Source organism: Micromys minutus (genome assembly GCF_963924665.1).
Source record: "Micromys minutus genome assembly, chromosome: 10".
Classification (NCBI taxonomy): Eukaryota; Metazoa; Chordata; class Mammalia; order Rodentia; family Muridae; genus Micromys; species Micromys minutus.
Window position 1 is genome coordinate 65,315,608 of NC_137979.1, and position 19,782 is coordinate 65,335,389.

The following is a 19,782-nucleotide window of genomic DNA, read 5'->3' on the forward strand; positions in this document are numbered from 1 at the left end:
AAAAAAAAAAAAAAAAAAAGGAAAGCCACAGCCGGTGTCTCCTTTTACCCGAGAGGCAGCCAGGCAAGGGAAGGTGGGGGACAGAGTCTCACACTACAACCCAGGTTGGCCTGCATCTTGTTTACAGAGGTCAGGCTGGACTTGAGTCTAGTTGGCTCTCTCGTCCCAGCCTCCCTGGTGCTGGAATTATGAGATGCACGCTGCCGTGACAGCCTGAGAGGTGGTAATTTGAGAGCAGGGGCCACACAGGAACAGGCCAAGTCAAATCTGGCCAGTCCCCTCTGCTTTCTAAAGCTGACCCTCAGCTGCCTTCTCCTTAGCCCAGAACACAATGCCCACGGCACACCACTGAGCCATCCACTGTCCTCAAAGATTTCCCCAGAAAAGGAAGACTTCTTCCAAGGAGGCAAAGGCTGATTTGTAGAAACATATAGAAGGAGGAAGTCCCCTGTCCTGTACCCAGGCACCCCTGCCATCTGGCTACAGTCACCTTCTCTGCGTCAGTTTGAATTGCCTACGCATTTTCCAGCCTTGCCCAGACTGAATCCCACCCTCCCTACCTGTGAGAGGGGGTGTGGAGACCTCCACGGTTCCCTAACTAGCTAGTGGACATGCCCTAGGTAGTGTGGACCCCACATCCTGGATCTCTTTAGGGAAACATGTCCACACCTCTGCAAGGACAGGCACATTGCCTCATGGGACAAGCCAGGCAACCCAGGCCGTTTGTGCTCTTCCCGTCCTGGGTGGGGACCACAGTCCTGAGCGGAGGACTTGCATGAACAGTATCCCACCTTGCCTCCTCCTGGACCACCCTTCAGCAGAGTCCTTACTGCTGCCTCCAGCTGCTGGCGGCCCAGAGCCCTCACCCTGTAACTGCTTCTTTCCACGCGGCCTCTGAGTCTCTCCCAACAGAGGATCTTCAACGCTTCTAATCTCCCTGCGTCTCCCTTGCATCTTCCCAAATACACACCGGCTTCATCTCTGGATCCTTATTTCTTTCAATACCTGGAAAAACCCCTTTCCAGTTAGAGTCTGGGTCAGGCTCCAGGGGACTTTAACTTACACTTTCCTTTCTTTACTCTTTCTTTAGTGGGGGAGTGACACCATTTAGTTCACTACAGTGGGACCCCCAAAGCACATGCCTGTGAATCCAGCTTGTGACACCCCCCAACACCTCCCTCACACCTATAATTTGTACATCAGCTTTGTCCCAACCCCCAGGGCTTCCTAACCTACCTGAAACCCTTCCAACTTGAGAAGGCCAGCCTATCCTGACCAGCGGCCATAAATATACATGCCCAGCGCTGGACAAGCTTCCTGGGCATTTAGCAGAGACAGAACTGCTTCGATTCAAGGCTGGTCTGAGTTGTAGCATGAGACTCTGTCTCGACACCAATAATAATAATCACCACTTTTGTCTTGTTGCTGGGCAGAAGTCCCTGATATGTGAATCCCTGACCCCAGCTGAAAACAAACGCAGACATTCGAAGTGTTTCTTGTGCTGTTTGTGGCTCGCAGGGCTGGTTATGACTAAGAGGTGAGTCTGAGAGCTGTAGCAAGTCACTGGCAGCCAGAGGGGCAAGTCTGGACAGGACTTGGGAGGCAGGACAGAAGGTAAGGGCCTGACCATAGAGGGGGTGTGCCCCAGAAGGAAAGGCTTTTTTCTTTTCTTTTTTATGTAGCCTTGGCTGTCCCGGTGTTTACTATATAAGACCAGGCAGGCTGGCCTTGAACTCAGAGACCTACCTGCCTCTGCCTCCCAAGTGGTGGGATTAAAAGTCACTATGCCCAGCAGGATGGTTGCTCATGCTAATAGAACCAACGCAGGAAGAAGGGGCACCTGGTTAGGCAGCAGGACTTCCTGGTTAGTGACAGCTGCGCATGTGTGCCTAGTCACCCTATGTGACTGGAGACAAAAAAGAGCCTCAGCCAGGACAGCCAGATCACGGGGGAGCTTGTGAAATGGTGGTAGTGCCATGGGGGGTATTCTCTGTAGAGCTCCTGCCTCTGGAGCCAAGGTGGCCCAGTAAGTCTGTGGATGCCTGTTCTGGCCTTGAAGATGGGGGTGGGATGTCTGAGGAGAGGGACAAGGTGACAGCTATCCAGAGCTGACCTGTTCTCCACTCACACATGGGTCTTGCTGCCACCCCACCCATATGGGGACAGGCCACCTGCTTCACTACAAGAGACACTCGCTTTCTGTTTCCAGTTTCCCACCCCAACCTTTGAACTTTGAACCTGAGGTTAACTGATAATGTGAATTACCTGGTGGGAGGGAAACACCTGAATCATCAGGGCAGGACTTATTTCCCCCCTCTCCCGTGGGACACTCCACCCAACTCTCAGTCATGTTCCCCTAGAGTTTGGCTTCTCAGTGCCCTGCGTAGCCTGTCATAAATGAGGACGGTGGTTGTATAGGTCCCCGCTTGCATTTGGGGGTCTGCTTTGTGGGATAAGGAGTGTAACAGGGCTGGGATCTGCTCAAGACCCTCCCCCAGTGCTTTCCTCTGGGCTACTTAGGGCTCCCTGAATTCCTGTTAGAGCCAGTGGTCACTAGACCCTTCTGAGGATTCACAGGTACAGCCCGACTCTCACTGCTCAGAGCTCACAAGGCTGGGACTGTATGACCTTGGTTCACGTGTGTCTCCTGCAACCTCCCTAAGTGTCTTTGTGGGAGTAAAGCCTTGGCTCCCTTTTCTGTGTGTGTGCTGGTCCCCCAATGGTCTCACCAGAAGAGAAGCAGTAACTAAGAGGGTCGGGGGTTTGCTGTCTCCTTAGATTCCAAACTTCCTATTCTTTCTGAAGTTTTTAAAGAGTCCAGGGCCTATTCCGATTACACTTACAGCCACATCCAGGTCCTGTGGGTCTGGGTCAGTGACTCCTGGTGCTCACCTTCCACGCACTTCCTGTCACGAATTCTACAGGACCCCCCACCCTGGGGAATGGTTGGGGCCAACCTATCCCCAGTCACGGGGTGGGCCTGATGAGGTAGGTCTGAGATGGGTGGGGTGGGGTGGGCAGAACATGTGTGCGGTCACATGAGTGTAGGGGCCTGTGGAAGGGACCCAGCCTTGCAGATGTTTTCCTGCTGCCATGGGCTGGCTGCCCAGTCCCTTCTTTAAGGAACCACTGTGCCTCACCTCTGAATGGCTGGTGGAGGTCAACCCTAACCTAAAAGTCCCTGGTACAGCAGGTACGAAGTACCTTTTTGGTCTCAACATGCAGATTTGGATGTTACAGGTTTGTCCTCCCCAGGAGCTATGGGATTCTCACAGTCAGGAACCTGAACCTTGCTGAGGTTTCTCTCTCCACGTATGCTGAGAAAACACCCTTTGCTAGCCACATCATGGGGGAATAGGAAAAGGGCTTGTTTGCAATTCTCCTTAAGCCTTCTCTGTGGGAGCACATGTAGGTACCTGAGGGGTCTCTGGGACAGAACACTAGGGCTGAGGCACTGGACCCATCCTTAGCAAGCCACTGACTTCCAGGCCTGCACTTTTTCTGGGGTAGTGTTGACTGGTTGCTGCTGACTACAAAATAAATACATTTCAAGAGAAACTTGAGGAATATATATATATAAAGATTATAAACAAAATTCACCCGACCTCCTGTATAGGATAGTTAGATGGTATGGTTCTTAGGGTCCTCAGACTGTTGATTCAGGAGTAGACCGTTATAGTCTGAGTTCTTGGGCTCCCAGTGTCAACAGGGTTATAATCCTTCACTAACAATGCAGGGAGAACCCCACTTCCTAAACCAGGCCCACGACTGCCATTTAACAACAGGTCTCTGTACACCCCCCCACCCCCTTCCTCCAGGAAGTTCTTTAGGACTGATCCACAACCCACAAGGTCCCCTCCTGTAGGTGGGTCCTTCCTTTATCAAGAAGGAGGCTTGTCTTGTCTGCTCAATGCCAAGAAAGAGGCCACTTTCTCTGGATGACCAAGAATTCTCAGGAGGCATGCCTGCCCCACACTAGCCAGACCAGACTAGGTTTCTGTTGCTCCTGTATGCCTTAGGCAGGTCCTTCACTCTGTACCTCTGGCTGCAGTCACTTTAACAGAAAACCTGACTTTAGCAACATTGTTTTAGACCTTGGACTTCAAGCTGGATTTTCATCTCTCCTACCTGCCCCAGGCACATGGCCGGGGAGACTGTACAACCAATATCTGTTTAAGAATAAACCAAAGCCAAAAAAGCCAGCAATTCTTGTTCTGAGACCCACTGATCCTCTGGTCCCGTGGTCACCACGGGGTGTGGGTCCGGACAAAGCCGTGTTCATCGAAGCCCTGGGCCTGATGACAGTGGTACAAGGACCCCATTCTCTACTGTCCCCAGCTGTGTCCCCTCCCCCAGTGGGCCAGACATCCTGGGAGCCCCCACCCTTGGGGCCAGGCTCAGCTGCAGACACTCAGAGAAATTCACAAGGGAGCTGGCTGGGAATAGGCCCCTGTGTCTCTGTGTGTGTGTGAATAGGTGTGCATGTCTGTGTGTGTGTGTGTGTGTCCTGCATGAACAGTGCAGCAGCTGCGGTAGGCTCCTCCTGTCCACAGCGGGAAGCTGCCCTGCATTTTTACAACTAATTTTTGAACTTAAGAGTCGAGGTTCCCTTCCAGCCTGTTAAACGTAATCTTGGTTTCAGGCCAACCTGACCCTTTGGAATCTGGTTTCCAGATTCATGCTGTACATTAGCTATGCCTCCAGATTCAGACAGGGAGACCTGCCCTGCTGGGCTTTATCCCAGTGACGCAACAGGGTGCCTGAATGTGGCCTTCAGAGGGGATAACCCAGGAGAATGGACCTCTGGCACGTTCTTCCTTGGGTGTGGTGGTCCAAAACACCTAATGCTGGTCTCAAGGCAAAAGGTGGAACTCCATGGGTGTCAGGACCCAAACACCAGCTAATTCTTGTCCCATTTTGTGGAAGAACCCAGGGTCTATATATCCAGGTCCTGGGTGAGGCCAACTTATTCGATGATTGTAAAATGGGCCTCATCCTCATGCTGGGTGGCTCTTGACAAGTCTAGAGGCTCTTTACGGGAGCCCGAACATCATATTCTCATAGGTCAGGGAAGCGAGCAAGGTATGAGTTGGTTCAAGCCTCATCCCTTGGAGTCCAGGGGCACACGCTCACTGAAAACTCAGACCTTGGACAGCTGTGCCAACACAACCCAGGTGGTAACACCTAGCCTGAAGCAGCTAAGTAATGTGTGGCCCAAGGCAGCAGGGCCTAGGTTTCCCCTCTGGGTCCCCAGGGCATTGTCCAGGCATCCTCTTAGAATGACCTCCTTCTAAACACTGACAATAGCTGGAAGAAAGCCGGCTCCTTTAAGGACAGGGCGATCCTTGCGGCACCTGGGGAGTCTTGCAGCAGTCAGTGGAGGGGTGTGGGGGCTCGTGGCCACGGTGGGGACTGGGTGCTCTCCTCTGGATGAGGTGTTCCTGGGAGCTGGGGTTTGGGAGAGCACCTGAGATGTTATATAATTCTGGAGCCTCGGCTTGGGCATTCCACCCGGGCGCCTGGCTCTGAAATCCCACCAGAAGTATGACTGCGAGAGGGCAGTCCGCGAAGTGTCGCGGTTCTCTAGCGTACTAGTATTGAGAAACCAGGTGGAAAGAAACCTCTGGTCCAGAGCTCTAAACCCCAGGCAACCACAGTCTTCCTCCCCGTCCCAACCCCCTCCACAAAAGCGCTAAGAGCCGGCATGGAAGAGAAAGAGATTAGATTTCGCTCCCCTCTCATCAATTTTCTGTTTAATGTCACCAGGCCTCATTGTGGGAGAGGGAAGCACGTCACCCAGGCCATAAATTTCTGGTTATAGTGCCTCCGGCCGCTTTCCTCCTCTTCGGGACAGGGATGTCTGCAAGCAAGTGGGGATTCTAGCGCCCGCCTGATCCTTCTCAGGATGCGGGTCCTGGGCGGCTAGCTCCACCAGATCTGCGATGCGCTCCTGGCACTTCCAAAGAGCTTTTGTTTATGACTCGGAGATGTAAAGGCTTTGATTTTTTTTTTTTTAAACCGCCCACCTCAGGAGGCTTTTCTTGTTTGCATCTGGAAATCATGCTACTTTAAAACCTAGTGGGAAGACAACTACCCGGTCCCCCCAATTGTGTGTGTACTTCTCACTGGATGGGAAGCAGCCTCATGCTGGATTCCCAGTGCACACCGGGTCTGTCCCACGGATATGCAGGGCCCAGAGCTCTGTAACCGCATTTCAGTGCCTGCTTAGGTGGAGTATACCAGAGTGCGGAAACTGGGGTTCAGTGCTGGCCGCAGGTTTCTCTGGCCATCCTGGCTTCTGGTGAATATAGATTGTCCCCCGGAGTTTCCTTTCGGAACCACTTGTGGACACTTCTCTTGGTTGGGGAGTCAGCACCTCAGCTGGTATTGATGCCCGAGAACTAGGGTGGAATACGTATTCATTCTTAGAGGTGGGGGGAGATGGATCTATTGACTGACTTTTAATTTAATGGATCAACTGTCCTGCTAACGGAAGAGGCAGTGGACATACCACACTCTGCCCAGAAGACAGCACTCAGGAGGCCCAGCTGCCTCCAGGTTTGAGGAGGGTCTGCCCCTCAGTGGGAACTTTGAGAGATTCTTCCCCAGAAATTAGGGAGAAGGGGCAAAATGTTTGTCTCACCTTATTTTCTTCCCAGAAGGGGGTCTTCTGCTGGGTGTAGAACACAGAGCTCCAGAACAAGACAGGTGTGCTCTGTGGTTGTGGGTTTTCCTAACTAGGAACCTTCTGTGGGGTAGAAATAGTGGTGGGGAAGTCTGGCCAAAGCTGGCTGTTCCCAGTATGAGGGCTTGGAAGAAGCATGAGTGGCCGTGGATCCTGTCAAACCCTGGGCCTTGAGGCCAGCAAAGCCAGGTCAAAGGAATCCCCGACACCCAGCCTACGTACGTCTCTTTCTTAGGGACTAGAAGAAGCTGGAGTATCCACACACACAGAGAGACTGACCTGGTACTTGCTCCTGACCTATGCCTGAGTCTCCCCAATCACCCAGGCTTTCCCTTCTGGACTCCTATAGTCATGGGTGGTGGGGGATGAGTTCAGAGGGCACGTCTGCCCTGCTGAGACCGAGGGCTATCTGGATCAGCCTAACATGAAAATGAATCACTCCTTATTTAGGCAGACCCCCTCCCCCGCAAGCAAGCTATCCTCTTAGGCCTCTGAAGCCTGTTCCTCTAGAACCTTCCCAGGCTTAAAAGAAGCCACATCTAGCCTTAGACGAAGAGCCCTGGAAGGCTGGATGGCGTTCAGGCCCAGGAAGCTGCTTCTTCAGCTGTGGGGTACGCGGCATCTCCCACCTTCCCTAATCCCTTTTAGTACCAAGATCTCACTATCACTAGTAAAAGGGCCCGGAGAAGCCTGGCAATAGATGCTTCTGCCCTTTATGAAAATCACTTTAATTTACCCCAGATGGGTCTCCTCACTGATAACCTCACGCAACGAGCCCTCTGAATTATGCTTTCCCTGTGAACACACTGGGTTATATTTAGCCACAAATTACGACTGTGTTTAACAAGCACCTTTCCTGCGCAGGAAGGGGGCTGGGCAGCCTCCTGACCTGGTTGGAGGAAATCAGCAACAACTGAATTTAAACCTCCCTGGGAGGAAGCGGCACAGCGGCTGGGAAGCTGTTTATCTGACTTCAAAGTGGTCGGGGCTTCTCTCCTTGCTTCTTTAAAACTTAGAGGCAGGTCTGAAGATCCCTCTATGGCCTTAAAGGGAAAACCTCTGCCTCCCACAGGGGTCCCTCTGGCTTGAGCCAGCTTCAATTTAGCAAAGCTCCAGGCTTGGTTTGGAGCTGTGTCAGGGAAATGCCTTGGGGAGGATGTTGGTGATGGGCACAGCCAGGCCTCCAGAGGTGTGTGTGGAGAGGAGGTGACTCTTAGCAAACCAGGATCCTGCACCTCTCCCTTCTTTGCTTCTGTGTTTTGTCCCCTTACCTGGGCCTCAGCCCAGGCTCCAGTTGGAAGGGGGCAGGAGCCCACAGGTCAGTGTCACACCTCCAGCTCCCTTACCTACTCTCTGTTTGAGAGTTCTGTCCTTGGGGGGAGAAGCCCATTTACCTTTTGATGAGCACCACCTCCACTTTCTTCTCTCATTCCCAGGCACAGAGCACCAAGCCAGTACCTTTGGGGAACATGAACACACACACACACACACACACACACACACACACACACACACACACCTCAATGTTCCAATTATCTCTTCAAATTCTAGACTGAGGTTGCAATCTCCGAGGGAGGAACATCAGCTCCAACCCAGGCCCTCCTGTCCATCTTTCCCCGGCTGGATCCAACCTGGAAGTGGCTGCACTGCACACATACAAACCCTCTCCCCTCCAGGTCCCTTGCCCCTGAGACCCAGAGCTGCTCTCGGGCTCCAACCTTGAACATGGCCTCTGGACTCGGCCCTTTTACTTCTGGTGGGAAGAATTAAGAGTCAATTTTTTTGTCGTCAAGAAATTGTTTCTAATTTCCCCTCTGACTAATGGCCCAGGGAACAATGAAGGCACCCAACACACAATTACCCGGCAGAGCAGGGCCGCTGTCCTCCGGCCCAAGCAGGCATTTACGGTTTTATGTAACTTGAGATACACCCCCACCCCCTTGTATTAAAAAGTGATTATTTATTCAATGAGTTCACACAGTAGGCTCTCTGTCATTTGGAAGCTGGGAGGCCTAGGCCTGCTTCCAGTCTCCTGTCTTGTAAGGGCGGTGGGGGAAATGCTGGAGGAGGTACCAGGGTTTGTGGGTAACAGGCTGCTCTGCCACGGGTTAGTCAGTTATAATTGAGAGTGCTCGTACATGTGTGATGTGTGTCAGTGTGTTGTGAGATCCAAACTGTCTTTTTAGATTACATTTATTTATTTTCTCTGTGTGCCTGCCTGCCTGCCGAGCTGCCTGGCTTGCCTGTTGCAAGAGGAGTCAGTTCCCTCCTACCACAGGAGAACCAGGAGATCCCGGGATCTAACTCAGGTGCCTGGTGTGATGTGAGACTCACATTTTGTGGCATACGTACACATGAAGTGTGAGCCCGCTGAATGCGTATGCAGAGCACACGTCCAAATCGGCGCAAGTGTTCGAGGGTGATGAAGTCTGATGTATGAACGGCACAGCTGCCTATGTAGGACGTCCCCAGCCTAGAGGAAACTATGAAGGTATCCGCCAGGCTACAGAGGTGGCTGGTTCATCCAGAGGCCATTGTGCCCTGGGCTAGCGATTGGACATCTGTGGCTGCAGCATTAATAACATACATTAAAAAAAAAACTTTAGGGGACAGCGGAGACGCCATTGCAAAGGCTGACCTACGGCTTATAGTCTGTCTCCTCTCCTCTTCCTAACCCTCCCTGCTTCTTTCCCTTTAGATCCAGCGGTTCTCCACCTAAGGGGTCATGAACTCTTTGGCAAACCCGTCTCTCCAAAAACATTTACATTGAGATTCATATAACAGTAGCAAAATTGCAGTTATGAAGTAGCAATGAAAATAATTTTATGGTTGAGGGTCACTACAACACGAGGAACTGTATTAAAGGGTCGCAGCACTCGGAAGGGTGGGAACTACTGCTCTAGAAGGACCCCGGTCCTCACGCCACGTTCTTCTAAAATGAAAAACATTTGTTAGTTTTGGATAGCAGGAAGTCAAGGAGGAAACCAGGATGGTTTGCTCCGAGAGATAGCGAGCCCAGCCAGACAAGCCCGGGCCCGCCCGGGAGGCCGAACCCTGTGAGAGGAACACGGGAGCTTATTTTGGTCTTGTTGGAACTGCCGGGGGCTGTGCGCCCGCGCTGGGCAGCTGCCAGCCTCTGGCGGCATCCAGAGGCGCGTCTGTAACAACTATTTTGAAACAGTACTGAGCGAAGGAGGAAAAAGGCTACTGGACTTAAGTGAATGCTGAGGCTACAGAGGATGCAGAGGTGGGAGCGAGACAGCAAGGAGCCGAGGCCTTTCACACCGGGGGCGGGGGGCCGGGTCTCCCGGATGTGAGGGGACACAGAACGGGGACTGGGGTGTGTGGACACAGCACATGGCGGGGGTTGGAGACAAATCCTCATGCCCAGCTTTTAGGGATCCGGAGGTGCCGATCCCCAAGATTCTAAACCGGGCTGAGGAGGAAAAGAAACCTCGTGTTCTCAAGTCTAGCCAGCAGACCTGCGGGTGCATCACCGGTGTGCCCTTCTGTCTCCACCCGCCCAGCAGGGTTAGATCCCAAGCTCTAGGTTCTTTCCGGCCCGGCCTAGGGGACCCGGGTTACGCAAAATGGAAGGATGGGTGCGGGGCTGTCTAGGCGCGCCCCTCCCCCACACCGGCCTTCAGGGTCCCCTCGAGGTTGCAGCAGCTTGGAGGTTCGCCACGCAGTTGTTCCTGTAGGATCTAATTCTTTTCCTCTTTTACCTCTCTTTCCTCCCTTTTTCCCCCCTTTTTGAGAGGACGGATGGGACGGGGGAGAAATAGTTAAATGTGGAGATACAAAGATTCCTGGATCGGTAACCAAAATCAGTGAAATAAAATAATGAGGAACTCGAATTCCAAGCACTCACAAAATCTGCGGCTTGCAAGGGATGTTTACACCAACCGAGAACGGGGGCGCTCCCGTCCGGGGGCCTCCCGTTGCCAGCAGCGATTTCTCCCGAGCCGGGAAGCTCCTCTGCGTGCGTGCGAAGCGGGAAACGGTTACCCGCCGCCGGAGGAACCCAGACAACGGAGCTCACCTCAGGCCAAGCCCAGCGGCGTTCGCCGTCTGGTCACCACCGAGCCACCGAGAGCCGGAGTCCGCGGCCATCCCGCACAGGACGGCCTGATTCCATCGCGTTGATCGGGTCTCCAGGAGATGCGCCTCCCCGCAGCTCGTGCGCCTCGGCGCGCAGCGGCCACCGCGCTGGCGAAGACGCAATCGCGGCCTGGCCTCGGGTCTACACCCCGCAGTCAGGCTGGACTGCACCGTCCCGGCGGGCTGCGGAAGACCGGGCTTACCTGGAGCGGGCGCCGGCCGAAGCCCGGTCCCTAGCGAGGGGGAAATCCCGGAGTCCCCGCCCGCCGCCCCCATCCTCCCAGGTCAGCGCGGCCCGCAGGGGGCCAGGCCGGCCCGGCAGTGCGCCCGCTTCCCCTTTCTCTTCAGATGCCTTTGATCCCCGGGCTCTCCGCCGCACCTCGGCTCGGGAGCTGCCTGGGTCGGCCCGCGGGGACCCTGGAAACCGTCCCCGGTTTATCTCCTTTCATCAAGCGGCCTTGGGCAGCCTTGAAACCGCGGAGCCAGTAATTGCTTTTTTCAGGAGGCCCGGTGCGGACTGGATAACAGCCAATCAGCGCCTTGTTTACACTTAGTGATGGACAGCCCGCTGGCAGAGTGCCAACCAATCATAACCGTTTCGCAGAAGCGAGGGAGGCGGGGAAAGAGAGCGGACCTCAGATCTCAGATTTAACTCCTTTGTGTCCACGCAGGAAAGAGACTGAAAAAATCCAAAGAAATATAGCTGTGTCGTTTGGCATCTACTTAAATATTCCCCCCCAACAGACACAGGAAAAAAAAAAAAAAAGGAGAAGCAGAAATTATGTATTCATCGCCACTAAGACATCACCTCTACTTCTTGAGAATAAATAACATTTGGGTAGGCAACCAAATTCTAACCGAAATATTTGCTTGCAGAATATATTTTAAAGCGGTTTGATTCTGATTATGATAAGGAGAATTGTTTAGAGCCTGTTTTCCATTGTAGAGAGAATTTTGCGAATATGCAGGGACAGGCACTGAAAAATGCTAAGCATGGTTTTCACACCATGACAACCACCCCTAAAATTATCAAGTGAAGATATTTTTAAAATGTAGGGGCTGATAGAAAAAGTAAATCCTTATCTGGGCAACAGAGCCTCGATTTTCATTTCGATTGTTACTGCGGAGGGAGAAAATAATTGAGCGGACAGATAGGTGGCTGGCGAAGGTACATCTGCCCATCTCAGGCAGGAGGAGGAAGGGCATTTATGTCGTCTTGTGGGCATGCCTCAGGCCGAAGTGTATTCCTAGTTTGGGTCGGGGGCGCCTAGGAGTGGAGGTACATTAGGGCAATTCGGGATCTTCGCTTGGAAGTTGGGCCTACTTGCAGGAGGGTCCGCCACCTGCCAGACAGACCCTTGGTATGGACAGAGCATCCGGTTTACAGCGTGAGACTATTTCTTCCTTCTTATTCCGTGCGAAACAAACAAACAAACAAACAAACGAAAAACCCAGACGTTACACCTGACAAATTATGGAAAAACAAAACCACAAATCTCCCCTGGACACGGACACGCGCTCTCGCTCCCCGGTGCTCCTCTCCCGCCCTGCGCCACCACATTCCCATTCAGCAGCAATGATCTGCGCAAAGGGGCTGCGCAGTCGCTGGGCTTGAATTAGGCGCCATCAGGCTTGGTAGTAGCCCTGCTGCTCCCTGATTGGCAGCTCCCTGGCCCGGCGCCAGCCTATTGGGAGGCCTGTTTACGCCGAATGAGTGGCACGAGCTCAGGGCCGTGGAGGGCCGAGCGGCCAATCAGCGCTCCGGCTGCTCCGGGCTGAGTGGCACGAGCTTATTAGTATGCAGGGTCCGTGGCTCGCCGCGCCGGGCTGCAGGTTTGAGAGCCGCTCTGGATGGGCTCGCTAGAGTCGTTGTTGTGGAAGCCGTGCATTCACAGTGCAACAGTCAGCACATTGAAAATACCAGTAGGAATACAAACCAAAGTCACATTTACTGATTTAATTGTATTGCATTCAATTGTATCCAGGAAACAGCCTCCAGTAAGTAACTCAAATTGCTTTCATTTTTAATTTAATTTTAATTTTTATTATTTTATTTTGGTTTTTGGGGGTTTTACATTTTTAAGCAAAAGAAATTCAGGATTGTGATGTTAAGAAATAATAGCGCTTCCCTTTTTAAATCCGTTATGATGTTGAAAGGCTTTTTAAAAAACAAGATGGACTGTGTATATGAGTACGATATTTTTTTTCCTCTGAAAAATTTTATCGATCGCTTTAAAATTCCCCCCGTAATGCGTCCTTGCTTTGCTCTGAGCGCTTGTTGTCTCGATCGACACCCTGCATTAAAAATAAATTATCGAGACAGGACAGAGACCGCCAAGCTTCGTTCAGCGAGAGCCTCGCGGGTAGCCCCGAATGGGCAGTTAGTGAGAGCCCAGCTCTGGAGGAACCATGAGCGAACCCCAATTATTTGCTCCCCCATCTTACTCCCCTCCCCCAGCAATGTTGAATGGGCTCCGCCCGGTCGTTCCGTGGCGCAGGGAACGGTCGGCTCTCGGTGGCCACGGCCGCTGCTTTCCGGGCCTCCGTGAGGGGACAGGAGATTAGAGGGGTACTGGCAGGTCTTCAGGTTCCGCTCCCCACAGATTTAATTCTTTTCAGAACATTTCTCTTTTTTTTCCCCCTTCTGGAGGAGTTGGGGAGGAGGGGGGCTGAACAGTGGGGCGTCTTCATGCGGTGGGTTCTGGGCAGCACGCGGGCTCAGGCCACGACCCGCGTGGCGTGGTCCGGGGACCGGTCCATCCCCCGGAGCTGGGGTCTTCCACTACCCGGTCTCCCTTCTTATCTGGGCCGATGGGGGGGGTGGCGTTTCGCAGGGAGCGGGTTGTGCAACGACGCTGGAGCCATTCGCTCCCGGCGCGCTCCTGGCTTCGGCCTGGCCTTGCAGGCCCCATTGCGCCCACCCGTGCGGGAAACTCGGCAGGAGGGAGCCCACGGACCCCAGACCGTGGCCTCCGCCGGAGGACAAAGGCGTCTTAACCCCGGCGTTTAGATGCAAAATTTGAAAACAAAGCAAACCTTGAGGAGCTGGGGGTAGGAGTGCTAGCCAAGCCTCGGGAGGGACCGCAGTTCTGGGGGTCACGCCCAGCCACCCCGGGGGGGGAGGATTTTGGGGTTCGGGTTCAATAGATGTGTTCTTGTCGGCGACTGGAGCCGCGCGCGGCTCTCTGCCCGCTGCCACCGTTTTCTCTGGTCCAAACATGCCCGCGGTCCATTGCGGTGTCCTGTCCGGGGTTGGGCTCGGGGAGGCCTCGGAGCCTCGGGACTCGGCGAACTGCTGCATCTCAGCTTCCGGCCGCGGCTCTCGGACTGCGGTCTCAGCTTCTGTCCTTCCTCGTTCCGAGGAGCCGGCTGTCCCAAGGCCAAGGCGCGAGCAGAGCAGGGCGGCTCTCGGGCTGGAGGGAACACAAAGAGAAGTCCCTTTGAGTCCGGTCAGAAGCGCCACGGCGGGTACGGGCGACATAACCCAGCCCTTGTTGGCGTAGAAAGTCTAGCAGGCTTGCGGGAAGGGCACGAAGGAGCCGGCCAGCAGCCCGCAGGGGGTGGAGAGTGAAGCTGCGGCGTGAGCTCAGAGCCCGCGTCCCGAGAATCGCGGGCAGCCCCCACTTTCGCTCCTACTTTGAAATGCCTTCCTGGGGGTGGGGGCCCAGAACAAAAGCCCAGCGCACACGACTCCCCGGAGGCCGTCGCCCGCCTTGTACCGCGCGCGCAGCCTCCGACCCAACTCCGGCCCTCGGCGCCTTTGAAGCGGCAGGTTCCTGACCTCCCTTCCCTTCCTCCTTTCCCTTTGTCCTGCTCGGCGCCTCCGGGGTTCGAGAGGCGCCGGCCTGGGTAGGGGCGCGCAAGCCCCTCTCCATCCCGGGGCAGCTCCTCCCCTGACCCCGGCGCTTCCAGCGCCTCGGCCTTTCTTGAGCCTTCCGCGCCTAGGCTATGGCCGAGTAGGCCCGCGCGGTGGAGAAGCGAGTTATTTGTTGGACCCGGGGAGCGTGGAGCTCCCCAGAGGGAAGAGAGCACCAAACCCCTTTGTATGCAGTTTGAGCACAAAGAGAAGTCTTTGTGTAGTCCCGTTTATTTACAATGCAAAATTCTCCGAATAAATATTAAAAAAGCTTATCAGCTGAGCAAATATGTATTCACTTAATACATTATGTTTTCGGTTATAGATTAAATCAGACACAAAATAGTGTGCAAATAAGACAGTGTAGAACCCAGAGCATAAAATATAGCAATTTTAAATGGTATTTACGAAATAGAAAACATCTTAATCGCTTTGTTGTCACGGTGGGGTGGCTTTAAAAAAAAAGGTTTTGATTGTCTGCAAAGTTCACAGTTAGGAATATCTCCGTTCTATTGCAACTGAGACGAAGTATTAAAATAATGCGTATTTCGGAAATAGGGAGAGAAGTATTCGAAATGGAGGAGGGCCGAGAGACTTTGCTCGCACGTGCATGGTGGTGAACAGTTTATTTCGCTTGCTCGGTTGCTCCTCTCAGAGTTTGAAATTGTCTCCGATTTCGCCCGGGAGCAGACTTCCGCGATGGGAGGGGTAGAAGAAAAGGGAGAGGAGGGTCATTTTAAGCCGGCCCTGCCCGAGATGGACCCGGGTCTGCTGGGACCCAGACGCAGAAGGCTGAGCTGTGTGCTTGGTCTGGGCTCCTTCCCTGCAGGGTCGACTTAGGTGCCACGCGGGGAGACCAGCCTCGGTTAGGTGATCGCGGGCAGGCGCTGAATGGAGAAACATTGTGGCCGATTTGGGAGGCCGAGAGAAAACAATTTCTGACTCTCTGAGCCCCCTCCCCCCCAAACCCCCAATCCGCAGAGGAAGATCCTGGGCGAATTTGATTGGGGGGCGGGGTGATTGTTCCAGCCTCACCGGGAACCTCCGGGCTCGGGGACAGCAGGCCAGGCACTGCGGCGTAGCGGCCCAGGTGATGCCGGTGGCGGTCGAGGGGCGCCCGGAGCTCCGGGACGCCAGTCTGGGGTTGTGGCACAATGCTGGGGTGAGGGGGGCGGTCCCACTGAGGCTGAGTGGGGTACGACATTCAAAAGAATGGACTGAAAGACGCATGGGGGGATGGGAGAGAGGAGAAAAGGAAGGTTATTTTAAAAAGAACTCTTGAGTTACAATCAATAAAATTACTCGCTTAATTAGCATGGTTATTCGGTTAAGCGGAATGTAGTAAAAGCTGGACCTCAGAAAGACGGGCGGGGGGTTGGGGGGGCGTAGCGTGGACCCCGGGCTTTTTCCTCCGAGACACCTTTGGGCAGCGGGGGAGGGGAGAGGGTGTGCGTGTGTGTGAGTGTGTGTGTGTGTGTGTGAGTGCGCGCGCGTGCGAGTGTGCGTGATGGCTTCGCAGATTTGGGTTTTTATCACCCAGCGGAGCCAGCAGCCTCTTCGCAACGGCGCCCTCGCCGCAGGGACTCTCAGGGACCAGAAAGGGAAGCTGCGCGCAGCGCGGTTGGGTTGCCTCTGGCTCTTGCAGGCCAAGCGTGGCTCGGACGGTGCGTGTGTGCTCGCGGACCCGCGTGCAGGGCGGCTCCAATGACCCGGCGCGTAAGCGTGTGCAGTAGGGAGTCCTCCGAGCGCTCCCAGCCTCGCTGTCCGGTCTGGATGCCACTCCGTTTGGCGCGCGAGGAGGGGGCCGGTAGCAGGAGGGGCGGGTACCCCGGGCGACGAGAACCCCCTAGTCAACGAGTCTCTTCTGCTTGCCTCTGCAGACCATGGACCTGCACGGCGGTCGCCGGCTCGGAGCGCGGCCGCCGGCGGAGAAGCCCAGTCCGCCGGTGTGCTGACCGGCTCGACTGTCTGTGCCTCCGGTGATCCCGCACGCCGCCTCCTGCGCGCCGCCCGCGCGCCGCCTGCACTCCGAGCCGTTCCCAGGCCCCGGCCACGCTGCTTGCTGGAGGCGGCGGCGGCGGGCCGGGGCCGGGGCCCGGCATGGATGGCCGAGACTTCGCGCCGCCGCCGCCGCATTTGCTCTCGGAGCGCGGGAGCCTGGGCCACCGCAGCGCCGCCGCCGCCGCCGCACGCCTCGCCCCCGCCGGCCCCGCCGCGCAACCGGCCGCGCATTTCCAGCCCGGAAAGTACTTCCCGTCGCCGCTGCCGATGGCTTCGCACACAGGTCAGTGTCCGCCCGGGGCGGGTGCTGTGCGGGAGGCTCCGCCGCAGCAGGCAACAGTGCCCAGAGCAAAGAGCGCCGGCTCCTCCGCTCCTCGGAGCAGTTCTCGGAGCTTCGGTTTCATTTCTCTGTGCAACGCCGAGCTTGCTCACGCCGCTTCCAGCTGCCTTTCCCGGGCTACCCCCGGGTCACGCAGGGAGGCCCCGAGAGCAGGCACCAAACCAAACCTTCAACTCCTAGCCGCCCTCCCCCACCCCTTTCTGCAGAAGTAAATTCTGCGGAAGCCTCTTTTCTGCATTTTGCATTCACCTCCTTAAGACGTTCAGCGTCTGAGACACCGTGGCGCTTTCTGCAGGGACAGAACGACTGTGTGGCTTGGGGGAGGGGGCCAGGGCGCGTCCGGCCCGCGGATTAGAGAGCAGTGCGCGCCCGGGGAGCGCTAATGGGAACTGCTAGTGTAAGACGAGAAAATCCTGTTTCTATATAAAGCCTTGAAGTGTCAGGGCGAGAATGGGTTTGCAGGGGATGCATGCGCTTTAACAAGTGCCTCTGGTATCCTGCTAACGCCGGACTAAGCGTGGCCCGAATGCGGACCGCGCATCCCGCACCGCGGGAACTCAGAGCGGCGCCCCGCTCGGGATTTCGGTGCAGGCGAGTCCGTGTGCTTTAGCTTCGAGACCAGAGACCCTGAGTTGTTCTGATCATTCCCGGCACGCCCCCGTGTTGCGGGCCACTCATGACCCCTTCCCCAAGGGTCTGTTCTTGGTAGCGCTGACCCAGTCTCTGGAGCGAAGCCGCAGCTGGCGGGGGAAGTCATTGACCAGCGTGGGCGGAGCTGGGGGGGCCTGAGGGACTGCGCGTGGACCTGCTGGGTCACCCTCACAGGTCGGCTTGCTTTTGTTTACAGTTTATCCTAAACATCAGAAATATTATTTGCTGCTTTTATTTTTCAGTTTGGCAGTAACAGTTATTATTATTAGCTTGATGAACCGTGAATAGTAATAAAATTATATCTGCTTTAATGGGATTACAATTAGTGTGTGGATTAAAACGGATGGCAACGGCAGGGCTAGAAGGGAAAATGTTGGAGGGGAAAGCAGTCAAAAAGAAAAAAAAAAAACATATTTTCTTTTAAAAAAAAAAATCCTTGAAATTGCCTAATTACTAAAGGGCCTCCAGTTTTTACGGCCTGGGGTTAGTCTGAGTGAGCAGCCCTGGGCTAGAGTGGCCAGCCTCCTGCTCTGGGTGATCCTCACACTGCCGGCTTGCCTTTCCAGGCGGAGCTTCAGCGAGTCTCTGCCTTCCTCTCAGTGGATCGCTTTTTTCTTTTCTCTTCCTTTCCTTTCTTCTCTTCTCTTCTCTTCTCTTCTCTTCTCTTCTCTTCTCTTCTCTTCTCTTCTCTTCTCTTCTCTTCTCTTCTCTTCTCTTCTCTTCTCTTCTCTTCTCTTCTCTTCTCTCTCTCTCTCTCTCTCTCTCTCTCTCTCTCTCTCTCTCTCTCTCTCTCTCTCTCTCCCTTTCTAGATTTACAACTGGAAAGAGAAAGGAAACTACTTGGTTGAACAATTGATGAATTTAAAAATATCTTTTCCCAATATCCCTGCGGTTATTGTCTGTCCTGACTGCTGCACTGAGATGCTGCCCACTTGTCCCTGGCCCACTGGGGAGCAGAGGGGGTGCTTTGACATGTGATGGTCAGTGCTCAGCTTCCCCAACAGCCTCAGCTTCTAGTGGCAGACTGGAGAGGCTGAGTCTGCAGGGTTGAGGAAGAGAGAGGATGCCTCTGCCCTCTTCCTCCAGTGTGCAGTGCCCTCCAGCCTGCTAGGTCACCGTGCTGCAGAGAGCAAGTTTCCACAGTAGTACCCAGGCTGGCTGGGGCTGTGCCCCCTGGGGGGGCAGCTAGGCTAAGCCCAGCTCCCCATCAGTTCAGGTCACTGCTGCCTCCTGCCCCCAGTCACCAGCCCTTAGCCCAGCCAGCTTTTGGTCAGCAGCCATTTCTTCCTTTTTGCCCTTGTTCCCAGATCTAGGTAATACCCAGTCAGGTAGGAATGTGGTGAAGTGGTCTGGACCTTTGTCTTGCTCATACTAACTTGGACCACGTGGTTCTTGGACTACAGGCCACAGAGAGCTGTGAGCAACTGTACCAGGTCCTACTGTGTGACCCCACACCCTTCCTGCTTCCTCATACACTGGGGGGCTCTAGAGGGTTCCCTCTTTTAGTGCTGGAGGCCATGTGTCTCCTGCTTCCCAAGGCCCGGTTTCCATCCCCTTGGGCCCCAGAGGAACCTATTGTGTTTGGAGATGCTGGACTGGGTTGCAAGGAGAAAGCTGGCTGGGCTGTGTGGGGCTGGAGGCCGTTTGCAATTGTTAAGAGCTAGGATGGCCAGGATTTCACATTCATTTTTAGAATCTTGCTACATGTATTTTTAAAACAGGAGTTAGACTTCAAGATCCCTGTACTTTAGTCTAGGTCCTCATTTAGAAAGAAAGGGGGAAAAAAAAAAGATGGGATGAAGTTAAGGAATTTGTCTTTAGATCTTGAGTGTGGGTTTTGTGTGTGGATTTCCAAATGGTCACCCTCTTCTGTTCTCCCTCTGTCTGTGGATGACCTTGGCCCACCGTAGTCCAGCCCGCCCCTCCCTGCCCCAACTGCTGAGAGCAGAATTGCTGGGGAAGACTCTTCTTCCCTGAGTCTGGGTAGGATACAGACATCCAGGCTGCCCTTCCTCTGCTTCGAAGGACTTCCTTGTGCGCTATGCTCTCCCCACCTGCCTGACCAGGCTGAGCTAAGGGTCTCTCCACTTCCTGCCCTGCTCCATTCCCACCTGGTACTTTGATGGTGTCAGCTTGCGGGACCCTACG

At 54.5% G+C, this 19,782-nt stretch overlaps 1 protein-coding gene and 1 long non-coding RNA gene across 2 annotated transcripts in view; one reads left to right on the forward strand and one right to left on the reverse strand.

Annotated features, from left to right (window-relative positions):
• Positions 1-9,560: 9,560 nt before the first annotated feature.
• Positions 9,561-11,277, reverse strand: LOC308425497. Its single transcript, XR_013975160.1, has 3 exons — positions 11,166-11,277; positions 10,728-10,969; positions 9,561-9,617 (listed from the first exon to the last, which is right to left on the reverse strand). It is a non-coding gene; the product is annotated as an uncharacterized lncRNA (long non-coding RNA).
• Positions 11,278-12,651: 1,374 nt separating this feature from the next.
• Positions 12,652-19,782, forward strand: part of BAHCC1 (BAH domain and coiled-coil containing 1) — a 55,432-nt gene continuing 48,301 nt past the window's right edge. The window contains exons 1-2 of the mRNA XM_080922205.1: positions 12,652-12,784; positions 16,523-16,930. Of these exons, the coding sequence (XP_080778331.1) occupies positions 16,743-16,930 (188 nt within the window). The 5' untranslated portion in view covers positions 12,652-12,784; positions 16,523-16,742. The remainder of the gene's footprint in view (positions 12,785-16,522; positions 16,931-19,782) is intronic.